Raw genomic sequence first — 16,980 nt, 5'->3', positions numbered from 1 at the left:
TGTGTCATAAAACCAAAACAATGACCTGAAAGATTCTAAAATGCTTCATAGCACCGAGGGAAACCGCACGGTTGGGCAGTAATTCTCTTTTGTCACTGTAATCGACCCCTTTTATATCACGCATAGCCGTTTAAGTTTAACACAAAATATTGATTAGAGCAGCTGTAATATTCCGAGTTGAACATTGATGTTGTTTAAAGAGGAGAAAGAAGGAGAAGAGAGAAATTATTCACTGGATCCTACATTTCTCATTATGCAGCTTGATAGTGTAGTTGTACTAGACCTTGTCTGGTTAAATGCCTGTTCCCAAATGCCATGTCCCCATTTTCTAACACAAGCTTTTTGTCACAAATTTGTAGCCTCTAAGCCAAAATCAAGATAGCATCATTAGATGTCATTAAAATTACCTTCATGTGTAAAATTAATGAAGTATCCCTCCTTATTTTTCAGCCTGATTTCCTGATTGTCTGTAATAAATAGAAAGTACCATTGTGAGCAACTATCTGAGACAGTTGCCAAGGAATTTTAATGATGTTCCTCACTTTTCATCTCTTTCAACAGCTCTGACCAAAATGCTGGCCTCCAAGCACCTGCCCTGCTGCACTGTTATTCTGTTTGTGCTATTAAAGCTGACCCTTGCTCAGTACGAGCACCTTGGCTACCCACCGGGCTACCCAGACCCAGAGCAGGAACAGTACACCGCCCCGCAGCTGACACCGGACACGCCCAGGATTCAGCTCCGACTGGCGGGAGATAAGAGGAAACACAACGAGGGCCGTGTAGAGGTTTTCTACAATGGCGAGTGGGGAACCGTCTGTGATGACGACTTTACTATCCATGCTGCTCAGGTGGTGTGTCGGGAGCTGGGCTACCTGGAAGCCATCTCGTGGTCTCCATCCTCGAAATACGGGAAAGGTCAAGGTAGGTTAAGTAAAGCACTGTTACCTCCATATTGTTCCTCTTATCAGGGTGGAAACACCTGAAAAGAGGAAGGCAAAGGGCAATACTGGTTGAACATACTGTTGATGTAACCGTGATGCGTGATCTTTCAATTTATGACTCATTTGTAATATTAATAGGAAAAAAAGTTTACAAAATGTTTGGAGAAATCAGCCTATCCTTCAAAAGAAATCTATTTTCCTTTGTTCCTTCCACTAATGAAGGGAAAGATTCCTCCCCATGGAAGCACTGATGAATCTCTCTTTGTCTCATTAGGACCCATCTGGTTCGACAATCTCCACTGCACTGGCAAAGAAAAGACCTTGGCGTTGTGTCCGTCCAATGGGATTGGTGTTTCAGACTGCAAACACAGTGAAGACGTAGGCGTGGTGTGCAGTGACAAGAGGATACCAGGATTTAAATTCATCAATACCCTGCCCAACCATATAGAGGTAAAGTTGCAGCTCCTGAATTCTTGCACACTCTAACCCTAAAGCTTTGTACAACTTTTGTTTTTTGTGACATCTTTTTTACTGTCTCTCCAAAGGACATTTGTTTGCTGACACCTAGTCAGCTACCATGGTGACAGCTGAGCTGTTTTGATTTTAGTTATTCTGTACAAACACAACTTAAGTTGTAAAAGCTCTTTTGAGACAATGACATTTATAACATTATTTTCTTCATATATCTGTTAATATAATGGATTAATGTCATTCAGACATAGATGGTCATTACTGTACATATACAGCTGTATCATTCAGGAAAAATCCACAATGCTCATGCAGTGTTTGACACCTAGTTTGCACCACAACAGCAGTATACTGGAATTATCCTGGTCACGTTATTAATATCAATAGGAATTGTTATTTGTTTTGATTGTGAAATTCTAGGCCATAAAGAATCTGCCAGTTTTCCATCAAACATTGGCTGGTACGTCTTTGAAACAGGTGTTGAATAATGCATTGAAAGTCTTACAGTAAACTTAAAGGATTTTTGGTTTAATAAAAAGGATCACACTCATAAAAAGGTCTGTGTCTGTAGGAATCCAATCCATAATGTTTGCACCTATAATAACAACCTCAACCTTTTAGGGGCAAAAACAAACACTTAGGTAGATGTATTTTGACAAATACAATCATTTATCATATAGTTCTACTTTATAATGTCTACCAGTGCATTCACAGAGAATGACAACACTGTCATGTGTCCATGCATTTCTATTTGCTGCATGCTACATGTAAAGTGTTTGCTGGTTTTGTCCATGCAACTAGCATGAAAATACAGAGAGGCACAGCTAGTATGATTACTTTTCTGGTTATAAGGAGGATTGTTTAACCTCCTCTGTCTCAGTTGCACGATGAGAGGGAAAAAAGTGACTGCGATGCTATTCAGACATGAGACTGACATTTAAAATTGGCATCAAATGTACTAGAGGTGCATGTATGAAAAGGGCTTATATGTATATAAATGTAGATTTTAAAAAGAATCAGTGACATCGAAGCAGACTTTTAATCCCTGGTATTGGTCAAGTTCCCAAACTGTTGGATCCTACATTTCCAGTGATACACCTTAATAGCATCTTCTCATTAGACCTTCTGTTTCAAACAGAAAACACCCCCTTTGTTTTAATACAGACTTTTTAGAAAAAATTGTCGACTGCAAGCTCAAGCCAGGATAACCCCGATGACATCACTAGAGTTTTTCTTTCAGGCTTGATAAAGTTCTTCCAGTCCAAGAATATCATACAATTGTTTTTGCAGGCTAATAAATCTCTCCTGGTATTTGGCTGGAAACAACCCATAACCCAGAACCCATCCCAGCTCTACGTTTTAATAATAGTGCTGTCTAAGTAGCCAGCAGTGAAAGTGTGTGAGTGAAAGTGAAGTTAAACTGGTAATTATTAGGTGTTGCACTCGTAACTGTCTGGAGTTGGTGGACCTTTAAGAGCCACCAAAAGCAGACTGTTATCTTTCTGCTCACTGTGCAGGCCTCATGATTCCACATTCCAACGTTATGAGCAAACTACACAGCAGAGCTAACTCTCAGCCTCTCTCTCTCTTTCTCTCTCTCTCTCTGACCCACTCCTCTTCTTCCTTGGAGAGTTTAAAAACTAATAAAGCATTTTTCATAATGCCCTCAAAACATGTGTGGACAGCTCAGCAGAGCTTTTCTATTCTTTCCCAAAAGCCACTGAGAGGGGTTGTTAGGGTTAGTTTTGCTGAGTTCCTGAGATCGTCAGATGGACTATGAGTTTGGTAAAGTGGCTAATATTGATATTTTTACAATAACACTACATCAAATGACAATGTGAAAACAATGTGGCAGCTGTGAAGTTTCCATCTAAATGTATCACAATTTTTTTCAGAATTAAAATTGGCAAAAGAAAGAAAATGAAATGTTCCCACGCACTACTGTCAGATGAATATTTGCAGTTGGTTTGTCAAGATTAAAAGCAGGTGGTGCTAATTTTAAAGTCAGGTGCCATTAAACATTTTGCAGAAGAAGAGGCAGCAACAAGATAATGCAATTAGAAGAGCAAGAGTCAAAACTCAAAGAGTGAAGATCAATGTAAGTAACATGATGGAAACAATCTTTGTTTCTTGAGTTGATTTGAGGAAGGTTACTCTCCACACAGATCTGATGTTGTCTGCAGCTTTTTTTCATCTCTTCAGTAGAGCAGAGGCTTGAGTGGACGTTGAAGTCTCATGCTTCCTATTTGTTATGATTAATTGATTAAGTCTGATTCCATTGCACATTATGCTTTTAGCAATTCAGTAACTTTTCCACCTCTGCCAAGTATACAGTCTTTTTTGTGATATTTCAGGAGGTTTTTTTGTTTTTTTAATTTTTTGTTTTAATTTTTGCAAATTAAAACCATCCATAAAACTAGTGGTAAATGGTAACCAACTCAGCGTGAAAGATTTCACTCTTAGTGATGAACCTATAAGGAGCTGTCACCTGAAAATGCAGCTCCCCTCAGGTTTACAGAGCAAGTTTCAGTTAAATTTTTGGCTGTCCAGCCCAAAATTTTACTGTTCTCTCTCTCTGCTCTCTCTTTTCAGCAATAAAAGCTCTGCACACAACCTGCTTGGCAACAAACAGCAGGCAGATGTAGTTAGAGACTAGCTGGTGAACTTAGTGGACTGTTAAGTAACTAAAGAAGATATTTCCCCCAGGTGTTGGTAAAGACCAAATACAGAGCTTAAAGAGAGTAGATATTAGACTTATACTCATCACATGGACAGAAACATGACTCCAAATGAGTGATGATATTGCCCTGTACTTGCTAGGTGTGTAAATAGGCAACTGTTTGAATACAGTGTCAGTTTAAAAAGGTGATGATCTGTCAGTGTTATGTTCACTACTTGTTTCTGATGCCTCCTAGTGGTAAAAAACAACAATCATTGCAGGTTTTAAGTTTGAATATATGAAGTGCAGTAGTGGATCAGTGTGTAACATATACGAGGATATACTGGCAGCAATGGAATATAAATCCAATGTTTGTGTTAGTGTATAATCACCTAAAAGCAATAACTGTTATGTTTTCATTCACTCCATAGGGAGCGGGTCCTCTTCCACATAGTCCACCATGTTGTGCCACGTTGTTGCCACAGTAGCTCAGAAAAAAATCAGCTTTAAAAACAAACCTCTTCACTTGACAGACTAATCCATGCAGTAGTGTTTGTCACCTGATGGCCACCGTAGAGACTCTGATGTACCTACATTACCCACAATGCAACTCTACTGCCAATTGTTGGGTTGGATATTTGGATGTGCTAGGAGGGGCTATAGCCATGAGCCTCCAGGCTCAAGCAGAGACAAGGAGTCGGCTGCAGAGTTCTAGTAAACTCACCTCTTTTTTCCACATGCCAAGATTTATTTATTTTTCATTTTCAAAGAAGTCTTTATCTCCAGTTAGTTTCTTTTCACATAAACAGTATCACCCCCCAGAACACGTAAACAGACCTTAATGTGTAAGATTGGTGGAGTTTCCCTTTAAAGCTGCTTTGTTGGAGCGGATACATTTAGCTGACTTCCTGCTCAGAGGTTTACATAGACAAAAGATAAAGATTATGATTCTCCAGAGACCGTGTCTGGAGAAGTCTAGACGTCTGGAGTCAAGCCAGGATAGCAGCTGAAATTATAAAAAAAAAAAAAAAATCAGACTCAGCTTTTCCATTCACTAAAAGAAGTGGTTTGCGCTTGATGTATATGAAACACAGCCAAACTGTCCCTGCCGCCACACGGCCGTATCATCTGGAAGTGGTAATCTGGTGACTCACCCAGGCACACATTCTGGTGTGTAAGGGCAGCCATGACGACATGTCGCTGGGGGTTTTGTGGTATGGGATGATTAGTAGGCTTTTGGAGTGCTAAGGACCATGTAGAGGCACCACTGCTTTCCCAGGTGATGGTAACCTCAGTACGGTGACCACAAAGGAAATACCCAGAGAGTGAGCTAAGAGGGAGGTGAAACATGAACCCTTGCATGCTGGTGTCGCTGACCTTTGACATGTGTGTTCAGCCTCCTCTCTGTGTGTGCTTTGTCTTCTCACATTGTTGAAATGAAAGAGGAGGTGTTGCATTTTAAGCACTGGCAGTGTTTTTTTTTTTTTTTTGACCAACTTGGAAACTTCAACATCTTGTTCCATGAATTTGTTCTAATGTGGTCGGGAAAGTTCGTGGGTTCAAATGGATTTCAATGTCTGCATATTTAGCTCTGTGTCTCAGTCAGCTGGACAGTAAACAAGGCAGGTTGACACCCAGTGGCATCTTTCCAGTGTTTATTTCTATATTCCTGCCGTGTTTTGAGGATGTCTCGCCACAAGTGGCTGCAGAGAACTTCTGAGGTCTGACCTGCTATCATCTGTACATGCATTACATTCCATTTCAAACCTATTTCAACATTAAGAAATTCCAGGGTTTATGAAATGTGATGTTTGGCAGTACCCATTTCCACTTTGCTCCAAGAGGCTGCCTCATTTATTCAAATTATGTGAACAGTGAAGCAGTCAGATTTCTCAACCAGGTTTATTAAAGTAGGTACTCAGAAAGGGACAGAAAAAGCACTTAGAAACATCTGAGCAGCAGCCTGTGAAAGAGGAATATTCTGTTCCGTTTGACTTTGTTGGGAAATGGCAACTCGTGGAGACTGGCAACACAAAGGAGCATTATAGAAACGTCTGGCAGCAGTGTGGAAAGTATGTAGATATGTAATTAGGGCAGAGAATTGTAATCATTGTAGCCATTTTTGGTACGAACATCCTCAATTATAAGTCATCAAAAGCTTTTGAGAGGGAGATGGTGATAATGTTGAACTCTTTCTATATTTTCCCTCAAACTGGCCTGGCCAGAAATATATACTGAAATATATTGCTGACCTTGATTTCCACTGTGGAACATGTCTCAGTCACTTTTTGAAAATCCTGCTTTCTATAAACAGTGTCCTCTTATTGTCCTATTGCCACTGTCCAGATGACTCGATTAACAGTCTGACAGAAAAGTAACTGTCAGCTACTTTGAAGATCAAATGATGAAAAAAGTAATTTTCAAACAAAAATGACAAACATTTCCTACTTCCAGCATCTCAGTTGTGAATATCTGCTTTTATTTGCCTTCAGTCATAGTAAATCTCTAGGTTCTGAAGTGCTGGTTGCCCAAAAAGCCTTACCTTTGGCTGAAAGAAACTGTGAAGTATTTTCATCATTTTGTGACATTTCATAGTTGAAATGATATAATCAGCAGATTCATTGGTAATAAAAATAATCCTCCCAGCCCTAACTGAGACAAAATGTTTGATTTAATATTTTCATATGAACAATGGTCCAGAGATCTAGGTGTATTTTAAAGAGGATTCTCATAGTGACAAATCCATAATCACCTAACTGCAGTTCCCTCACCTGCAGTGTCTTTTTAATCATTGTTTTCCGTCTCACAACTTTACTGTTCTGACTCAATCTCACTGCGTTCTTCATCCTTGTTTCCAGCGGCAGCAAGAAGCTGTTTTCAGTAAAGAAAAAAAAAAAAAAACTTAAATGCTTTTGGTGCAGTTTCAGCACAAAGTGGTGCATGACACAGTTAAAGAAATAGACATTTCCCTCAGAGATTAGAGACCAAAACAGAGCTAAAAGGGGAGTGAATACTGGACTTGCCAAGAAGCCAGAAATATGAATTTAAGTCAGTGGAGTTATTGCACCAGTATTTGCTAAATGTATAAATTGTTGAACAAGAGCCACTTCAACTTTTTGCCAGTATTGTGTTTACAGATTGTGGCCAATAAGAATCAGTTATCACAGGTTGAATTATTTAATACTTTTATTTAAAAGAGACATTATTTCTGTACAGTAAATTTTATACTACAGATCAGACCAGGCTTCAAATTGTTTTGTAAGACTTGTGTAAGACAAAGGAAGTTTCTTAAAGTAAAACCTTTCTTGGTCTAAAAATAGCTTCATTTGTCCACTGAAAGCCAGCATAACATGTGTTGACAGCTCATTGTGAAAAATCTGGATAGTGGGTGAAGATCTTGGTGATAACAGATGCCCACAGGCCATATCCCATGCTGCCTTGCTCAGTTTACCTCTGTTAGGCATCTCTCCTGTTCTGACAAATCTTTTGTGGGTGTTATGTTAGAACAGACAGGGAGGAAATCTGACTGTGGGGATTAACACAACCAAAGCTTGCCTCTTTATTTCCCTTCCTCTTTTACTGCAGCTTCACTCTTCTTTTCTCTCCTTCTGCTCTTTCTCCACCACTCCCTCTCTCAAGTAATAGCATTACAAGCAACAATGAACCCCCCCCCCACAGGCAGAGTTTACAACTCCCATTTTCTTCTTTCCTCTCTTTAGTCATTTTTTCCCTCTGAGGCCTTAAGGTCAAATCTTCCACTTTCCTCCCTGTAAACCTCCAACCATGTTGTGGTAAGGCTCCATGAATTACCGTGTCAGCCCTTCAGCACGTTTGCACTATGAACTTGGATTGATACATGGCTGCCCTTTGTGTCATAATCTTAAATTGCTTTAACCATTCAATTATTTTCCACATAGCTGGTAGATGTTTCTGCAGCTACGTAAAAGTTTTCACCCAGAGACATCACATTCCCACAGCACATTGTAGACGGATGTTTAGCCTCTGGAGATTCTAAAATTAAGTGCTGCATCTGACATCAGTGTGAATAGAGGAGCTCGCACAGGGCAGAGCTCGCTTTTACAGATTGTGGATATCAAGGTTTTAACTGTGTTCAGACAGACAAGTAATCCCTTTGATTATTCTGACTGTTTTCATGTTTTTCATGTCATGTGCAGAACAGATTTGTCACATTTAATCGGTTGTGTTGTTGAAGAGGAATGTCTGGCATTTTTCACCACAGCTGTTTCTCTTTTCTCTTCTTTGTCACTGTGTAACATGTGTGACATGTGGGTTGACAGAAAAATATGCAAGTTATCTTAACTGCGCATTTACATTTTTAGGTATTGTCTAAATAAGTTGTATGTAAGTTGTATTAAAAACAAAGCACCAAATGCTGAGTTGGGAATATTTTGTCTAACGATTATTTCCAAGCTGGTCGGTGGACCTTGAGTTGTGAAAAATTGTAATGTCAGTTCGGTCAGTCGGTTTGGTCCAGACTGAAATATGGTACAGACATTTGTATGCTGTTCAGAGAGAACTGTAATAACTTTGGTGAAGCACTGACTTATCATTTTGTACCGTCAACAGGTCAAACTTGTAATCCCCATCAGCCACAACCAAACTTGACATTTTGTTTTTTAGCAACTTTTGGATGGATTGCAGTGAAATTTGGAGCAGATATCAAATGTTGCTCAGAGGATGAATCCTAATGACTTTGGTGATCCTCTGACATTTCATAAGTGATTTCAGAGGCTCAACTTTTTTGCGAAACACATTGACACAAACCTTTGCAGAGGCATTAATGGTTCCCAGATGATATATTCCAACCACTTTGGTGATGCCTGATTTTTCATCTCACGCCATCATCAGGTCAAAATTTTAATTTATCCAATACTTTGGTTTATGACTTTAACACCTGCAAAACTTTCCATCAGCTGCAGCTGTTAAATATTAGCATGCTGATACTAACATGCTAAACCAAAACTCACAGAATGGTAAGACTTGTTTCATTTTAAAATATTTAAACCTGTCAGTGCATGTAGGTCAGATGCATTCCCAAAAGATCACAATTTATGTTGAGATTTTGAAATACACACCTCATTCGATATGACTAAAAAAGTGACTGAGGCTTCTCTGCCAAACAAATACTGTACAAACACAGTGGCATGGTACAAACAACTGCTCTGTGTGTGTTTTTTTGTTTTTGGTTTGTTTGTTTTTAACCAAATAGCTCACTGTTTTCATACCTTAGTAACAGCTATGCATGCACAAAAGTTTTCTGTTTCAGCTCTGTCCGATAGTGAAAACCATTAACATAAAGTGCAGAGAAGCAAATGAGAAAAACACAACAGCTGTGTCAATTCAGTTATGAATATTGGTACATCAGTTTAAACAGCTGTTGTGTATTTAGCTGGTGTCACACTGTAAACTCTGTCAGCTGAAAAACTTATGATTTACTTTGCCCTCAACAATGCTTTTACTTTGAAATACAAAATGAGACCAGCAGTACCACCATCCAGATCCTTGTACCCTGCAGTCACTCCCAAGTGTATCTTTATTTTCCGCATTTTAATGTCACTTTGGCTTTAATGCTATATAAACGCAGTTAATTTCCATTCAATCATTGTCTTCGTAAGTTATGCTTCGGTTCAGGGTTTGTCACGACTTTGTGAAACATCTGCTTTCAGTTTGTGAACAAAGGCTCTTTTAATCGACTCTAAAGGAGGAAATGCACACTGCGACGCAACATTCTCTGCATTCTGTAAACACTATGTGCAAAAACACATAATCCTCAATTTGTGTCACAGTTGGTGGAGTAATCAGCTCTTGAAAAAGACTGGATATCAATTAGACACGTTTTTCAAGTCCAGATAGGGACTTGTAAAACTGTTGAGAACAGCAGACATCGCTGAAAATGACTGTAGGCTCACTAACGTTCTCAGAAAGGGGCTTGCAACTAAATACCACACTGCATATGAACCCAGTGTCTTATTGCACTGCGGATGTGAGGTGATTTCTGCTGGCAGAGAAAGTTGTTGAAGAACTCTATTGGAACCATATGTTCCTAAGCTCCATGCACTTTATTTTTGCTGGCAAGTGTAGTCTTTACTGTGGACTGAGGAGGCCTCATGTACCACAGTTACTGAGAAAACCTATGGAATACTTAAGATCAGCTTGTCTTCTGATAAGCACTGCTGACTGTAGGAAAGCTAAGGTAACTGAGACAATGCCTCATAACCATGGAGGGTATTTTCTACTTTAGGCACTGCAGTTTATACTCAAAGTGACTTGTGGGGAGAGGGAAATAAATGACCAGTACTGTAAACACTGTTGATGGGTCTTTGTTCTTTGGCCAACCCCCTTTTTTCACAGACTTCCCTTCATCCAGTATAACTAGAAGAAGCCTGTCCTCTAGATTTGGAACCTTTTTCCAGAACAACAGTATGAGAGGAATGGGAAGGTTTCTTTAGAGGGATAAAACAAACAGGTTCCTGATCTGAACATGTTATTATTCTGCCTGAGAGGAAGCACAAATAGGTTCAAAGATTATACAGAAGTTAGTATAGTATTTATAAGCAGTTATCCTGTAATTGCCACTTACAACCACAGTGGCCGCTGTTCAGCAAAAGTTAGAGGCTAGTTGAAACACACTCGACAGTGCAGTTTTAATTGTCCAAGCACATCTATCCATCCATCCATCTATTATCAATACTGCTTACCCTCTGAGGGTCACCTGGGGGGCTGGGGCCAATCCAGGCCTTCCTGAGGTGAGAGGTGAGGTACACCCTGGACAGGTCGCCAGTCTATCACTGGACCAACCTATAGAGACAAACAACCATTCGATCTCACATTCATACCTATGGACAACTTAGACAGTTAACTTAACCTGCATGTCTTTGGACTGCAGGAGGAACCAGATCTCACAGACACAGGGAGAACATGCAAACTCCACACAGAACACACACTGGTGACCCGGGGTTTGAACCGGGAACCCTCTTGCTATTAGGTGACAGTGCTAAAGTTAAAAGGATTTATCTTGACATGCCATATATGATCATCAATGATAGTAACGCAAACATAATCCTGCTCTGCTTTTAATAAAAACTTTGCATTAAGAATAAAGGAATAATTATTGTTTAAGTTGGTCAACTAAGCAATATGTGACTGATTCATTAAGTTGTTTTTACTCTTTAATCAATTCACTCTGTAACAGCCTTTAGAAATAGCTGCAAATCTCCTGCTTTGATGTGATTCATAGCTTGTTCCCCAGCTGTAGTTTTCTTGATAATTATGCCGTGGGATCCTTAGTCAAGCTGGCATTAAATCACTTCAGTGCGTCCCTATTATGCCCATCAGTTATAGCAGACACTTATTTATGTGTGATTACAGTGAGATACATTCAGTACAAATCTGGTACCAATAAATTCCTTAAACTGCCATCCTCTGATCACTTGCTCATAGTGGTAAACCAAAGAAGACTGTCTCTTAACTCTGCAGTTCCCCCAGCTCTTTGGGGAGTTTTTAACTACTTGGAATATTAAAGCTAATTATCAAAGATGTTCCAGTCTCAACGCTCTCATCAGCCTAATTTCCAGCCACAGCAGGTGGTTGTTAGCAAAAAATGTTTAACCCATTCATAATCTCTATGAAAAACATGTAACCCACTGTGTGCTAGTACTGCTCAAGTCATAAGATTCAAATTTGAATCCACTGTTTCCTCTCCATGTCCAATTTGATGTTACATGACAGCTGCAGTTGTTAAAGGAAATAATGGTTTGCTGCCTTTAACTCTGGCTTCCTGCCTACACAAGAAAGTTCAGTATTTAGTGTTTAGTGAAAGAGATTTCATAATCAGGGTGTAGTGGTGTTCCAAATAAAATATATATATATATATATGGTTTGAAGCAATAAAGGAACTTTTGAATTAGAAAATAAGTAGCAAAACCTTGAAGTAGCCTCTGTGAATCAATGCTGTGTTGCAACAGATTGAGGCCCCTTCACCTCTCCTGTACAACTCATCCCACTAATGGCTTTTCCATCTGTGCCACTTCTCCTTATGGACAAGAAAGAAAGAAAAACACTCAGGAAAGCCCCCCTTGCCCAGAGTGTGCCAAAACAAGGCACACATGTTAGAAATCTCTTCTGCAGTCAAATGGCCATTTTTGTCTGCAGACACACGAGGACCATTTGAACACTGAAAGGAAACTGATCAAGAGAATATAATAAATGGGTGGGAGAGGAATGAGGAGAGGGAGGCAGGATGGAACAAGTTGGGTGTCTCATGTGCTGACCTTGAAACTAACTAAAAAATAGGTGTAGTTTTCTCAGATTTTTGTATAAGCTCTCCTGTATTTGCTGAAAATTTGGTGGTGAATCGATGAGAGTGATATGCAGCATTCTGTTTCTGTGTTTATTTGAAATTAAATCCTGACATTTGAGCACAGGCATGTTCATAGCCAGCGCCTCAGCGTTCTCTTTGGTTGAATGTTTCACCAGTCTGCATTTTACTTGCTCATCTGACTCACTGCTTTTGGCTCTAACTTGCTTTTTTGCATGTCTGCTACTGAATCATGCACTGTATAACCCAGACAAGGCCATCATCCCAGCATTTCTACTCATTATCATGTTCCGTGATTCGAGCCTGTATATACTTTTATTTTCTCTGCAGTCCAGACCTCGTCGCCTCCGACCATAATGATTAATGTGGTTATCTTTGAGAGAAAATAGCAGAGGTTAGAAAGACTGATGATTTGTAGTTTTCACTCTGGTAGCATCTGCCATTCCCTGGAGACAAATGCCAATTTAGGAAACCCTCCTTTCTCATTATTTGATGTCTAGGTTCTTCTTGGCTGTATATGAGAGGAGTTTGTACCAGCCCATCTGCTGAGCAAAGCAACGTATCCCCCCCCAGCCAGACTCAGCTCCCTCCCCTCAGCCTGCACTGTCACGTAGCACAAAAATGTGGGTTTGGTCTGTGGGAGAAAAAAATGTTAATTTAATCCATACAAAAAGTCTGAGAGGAGGAGATCAGGGCTTAATTTCGACAGCATACTGGCTTTTGCTTAAATGCTCAGATGACTCCCTTCTGTGCACATTGACAAAGTAGTCATTCTTGATCAGCCTACCAAAGATGGAAAGTTGTTTTACCTAATAAGAACACAGACACCAAAATCCTCCATGTGACTCCAGTGCATAGATGCTAACATAATATACATATTTACAGTATAGAAACGCTTTAGCCATGTGCACCACAGGATGTGGGGTAATGTCCTGTGTAATTCAGAGGCCCTGAGCTGGACAGGGGCCCACTTAAGCATAGCTGAGTGACAGAGGACTCCATACTGACGCTCCATGCTAACACATGCTTGTAATTTACTGTAAGCCACTACTGCACTCAAACGAAAACATGTAGCAGCCAAAACACTAAAAAAAAAAAAAAAATAAAAAAAAAATATATATATATATATATATATATATATATATATATATATATATATATATATATATATATATATATATATGTGTGTGTGTGTGTGTGTGTGTGTGTACCTTGTCACATGTATAGAGGATTTTGAACAGTTAAAGTAGCATTGGTTTGATTTTTATTGGCCATGGAGGTGCAGCGGTACATCTAGCAGACATGGAGGGACATTAACATTCATTTGCAGTAGTGTTTCTGGTCACTTGACAAATGTATTGGAGAATTCACTATCCTTTTACCTCTGTTTTGGTCTCCACCAGCTGCTGAGTGAAATACCTGTCTCTGCGAAATTCTTCACTATGTTCACCAGCTAGTTGCTGACTTTGTCTTTGCTCAAAAGAGTTGCTTACTATAAAACTGCTGAACATAAAACCCAAACAATAAGCTGGTAGAAGCTAAAACATTCCATTGAACTGAGGGTGCTGCAGTGTAGTGGTTGATAATTCTCTCACATATTCCCCATTCCTTCTCTGTTTATGCTAACTGGTTACCATATGCTGTTTTTATTATATTCAGTCAGTTCTCTGCAGCACGTTTGCAGGAAAGATGGTAGTTGCTGCTAGTGCTCTGGCTTCCCTGCTGGCAACAGAAGTGCTAGCATCTTCACCACTGGCCTAATAATGGCTCAAAGAAGTCATCATTTATCACCTAGCATAGTCTATGTTAATTAATGGAACATGACCACACAATCTACACAGTCTTTATAGTGAGGAACTGTCCAAGGCCTGTACTGCCCAAGTCTGTGGTTGATGATGTAGACATGAGGCAGATTCTTAATTATCTTCTACTGCACGTGTGCTCACAATGCTGTGTTTGTGCATTTTTCCTTTACTGACTGCTTTCCAGCAAAACACCAAGGAAACCTTTTGATACCTTTTACTTTTAAAGCCAAAAACAGTTGCAGGGCAACTGGTCACGGTGTTTAACATTAATAAGGTGATTTACTGTAAAAATGTTGTAGCAATCTGGAGAAGATTTACAAGCAGTGCACAGAGAGCTGAGCAGCTGCGATTACAGTCTGGACAGGGAGTTGAGGGTCTTTGATTACATGTTATGTAACGCAGGAAGGCGCATGTGATGTATAGCATGTTTACATCACAGCAGATAGCAAAGGTCTGTCTAACCAGATGAATCAATAATGAATCAGACAGAAACTCAAGGACATCATTTCTATGACAAACTACATGTCAGTAAGATGAATAGGCATAGAAAACAGTTGGCTTTACGTTTTTACTTCTGTGAATAAAGTGTCTTGACCTAATGTACACATTTATCAATTTATTGTCCATAGAACCTTGATATTCAAGTGGAGGACGTGCGCATACGACCCATCCTGTCATCGTACCGTAAGCGGATCCCTGTAACAGAGGGCTATGTGGAGGTCAAGGATGGTGGTAAATGGAAGCAGATCTGTAACACTGAGTGGACCCAGTTTAACAGCAGAGTCATCTGTGGCATGTTTGGCTTCCCTGGGGAGAGGAAGTACAACGCCAGAGTCTACAAGTGAGTATTCCACTACAGTACTCCATGTGTGGTCCTGGGTAACTCAAAGAGAAGAGTAGGCTGCAGCGTTTTATTCACGACTGGCAATTTATACAGAAATCCATGGTATTATAACGTATTGTGGAACAATGTGGCCACCAACTGAATGCTGTGACTCAGTGGGTGTTTTGTTGGATAATGACAAAATCCAGCTCTGGGCAGACGGTCAATTCTGACCTGTTTCTTTGCCGCACCCACAAATTGGTAATTACATGTTAACCAGTCACCCTCAGCCTGACATGCATACAAAAACACTGAAGTACATATAGTTTGGATTTGGTTTCAGTGCAATTTCTTGATGAGGAGACAAGTATCCACACATCACCATAGCAAAGTGTGTCAAAATGAGGAGATATCTGGCTGCACTGGTCTAAATCATTTACTGTTCACACTGATGTAACTGTCAGTATTTTCTATACTACCTTAAACAGAGGCTAAATTCTTTTTATATTTATGTGTGTGAAAACAATGTGAACACAGAGGGAACCTCATCATTTTGAAGTTGCAGGATCTTAACTTTACCATTTCCTTTTTTAGTTTACTCTCCCCCAACATTTTTAGATTTCATGTTGGGGTCAAATCTGTCCATCACTGATGCTGTCTCATTAGGGCCAATGATAAGTCTGTTTATCCCCTCCTCCTCCCACTATCTGTGCTTTGTGTATGTGTCCTGTTACGTCCAAATACTCAGTAAGTGCACACTGCAAACGACACATGGCAACAGTATATTTCCACTTCTTCACCAGAGACCCAGTTACACAAGGGGTATTTCACTGATAAAGCTGGGGCATTTGCAAGAGTCATATTTTTGTTATTGCCTTAGACTTTTGAGAGCTCCTCCCAGAGCTGCAGAAGACATCATACAATTTTGAGTAATACTCTTGGTGGTGAGTAAACTGATTTTCATGTGCAAAATTAATGGGTTGCTCCTTTAAGAATATGCTCCTAGTAGGCACAATATCATCTAAAATGCATTGTTCTTAAAACTAGATTTTGACTCAGGGTCCTCCTACAACAGTAATGCTTTTGGGTGTGTAACTCCTGAAAATATCTTCTTGTGTTCCTTGTATACCAGTTGTGACCAGTGGTAATTCACAAGAGAGAAAGCAACCACCCCATGTTTGGGAAGCTCTATAAGTCAGGCCTCAAGAAGTAATGATGCAAGATTTGAGGCCCTTGTTATTCTACTTAATAGTGCCTCTTAGTGGTGCATATTCTAAATTTATAAACCAAATTTGCAACTTTATTTCTCACCAACTTGCATGACACACAGTGAACCTGGAGCTTTTGGGTGCTCTAGGAGTCAGATGTTTGGGAGCCTGGGGCGGCTGCTTGCTTCGCCTTGTTGGCCTGTCCCATGTCAGTTCACTGAAACTAAACTTTTCACCTGACATGTGAACTCTACTGAGGGATGTCAAGTTTCACAGTGGAAGTTATTTGACTGTGTGGTGGGTAACATTTCCAACCTCAACCTGACACTCAAAATGTAGAACGTCTTAGTCAGCTCATCGGGGCCCTGACCTAAACTGGCTCATTATAGTCGGTCTTTACAGTGTATATTTTTAACCCTTCATTACCCACTATTCTGCCTTCAGGATGCTGGCACTAAAACTTTCACAGACTTTTTGTACTATTAAGATATTGCATGAATATGTGCATGTTATGTATGTATTCATAATTTGACTCAAAAGAGTCCCCTGAATAAAAATAAATGTGATCTGATTCATAGTAAAGCATACAGAACCTTTAAAAAAAGAGTACCTTAGAATAACTCTGATTCACACATCTTCCAATGAGTGCGTTAAATGTTTGACATACACTGAAACCCAATATGATACTTGTACATCACCAGTGCATTCCACAAAGCTGTGGTAATGTGTGAGTGACTG

The 16,980-nt window shown here is 39.7% G+C and overlaps 1 protein-coding gene across 2 annotated transcripts in view; it reads left to right on the top strand.

Moving 5' to 3' along the window:
- The window catches only part of loxl2b (lysyl oxidase-like 2b), a 42,605-nt gene that overhangs the window by 2,447 nt on the left and 23,178 nt on the right, over positions 1 to 16,980 (top strand). For both annotated transcript variants that reach the window (XM_018669535.2, XM_051075116.1), the window contains exons 2-4: positions 562 to 921; positions 1,216 to 1,391; positions 14,841 to 15,052. In XM_018669535.2, coding sequence (XP_018525051.1) covers positions 573 to 921; positions 1,216 to 1,391; positions 14,841 to 15,052 — 737 coding nt within the window. In that variant the 5' untranslated portion in view covers positions 562 to 572. The remainder of the gene's footprint in view (positions 1 to 561; positions 922 to 1,215; positions 1,392 to 14,840; positions 15,053 to 16,980) is intronic.

Source organism: Lates calcarifer, linkage group LG13 (genome assembly GCF_001640805.2).
Source record: "Lates calcarifer isolate ASB-BC8 linkage group LG13, TLL_Latcal_v3, whole genome shotgun sequence".
NCBI lineage: Eukaryota > Metazoa > Chordata > Actinopteri > Centropomidae > Lates > Lates calcarifer.
Note: the sequence above shows the minus strand (reverse complement) of the source record. Positions and strands in the feature narration are given on the sequence as shown.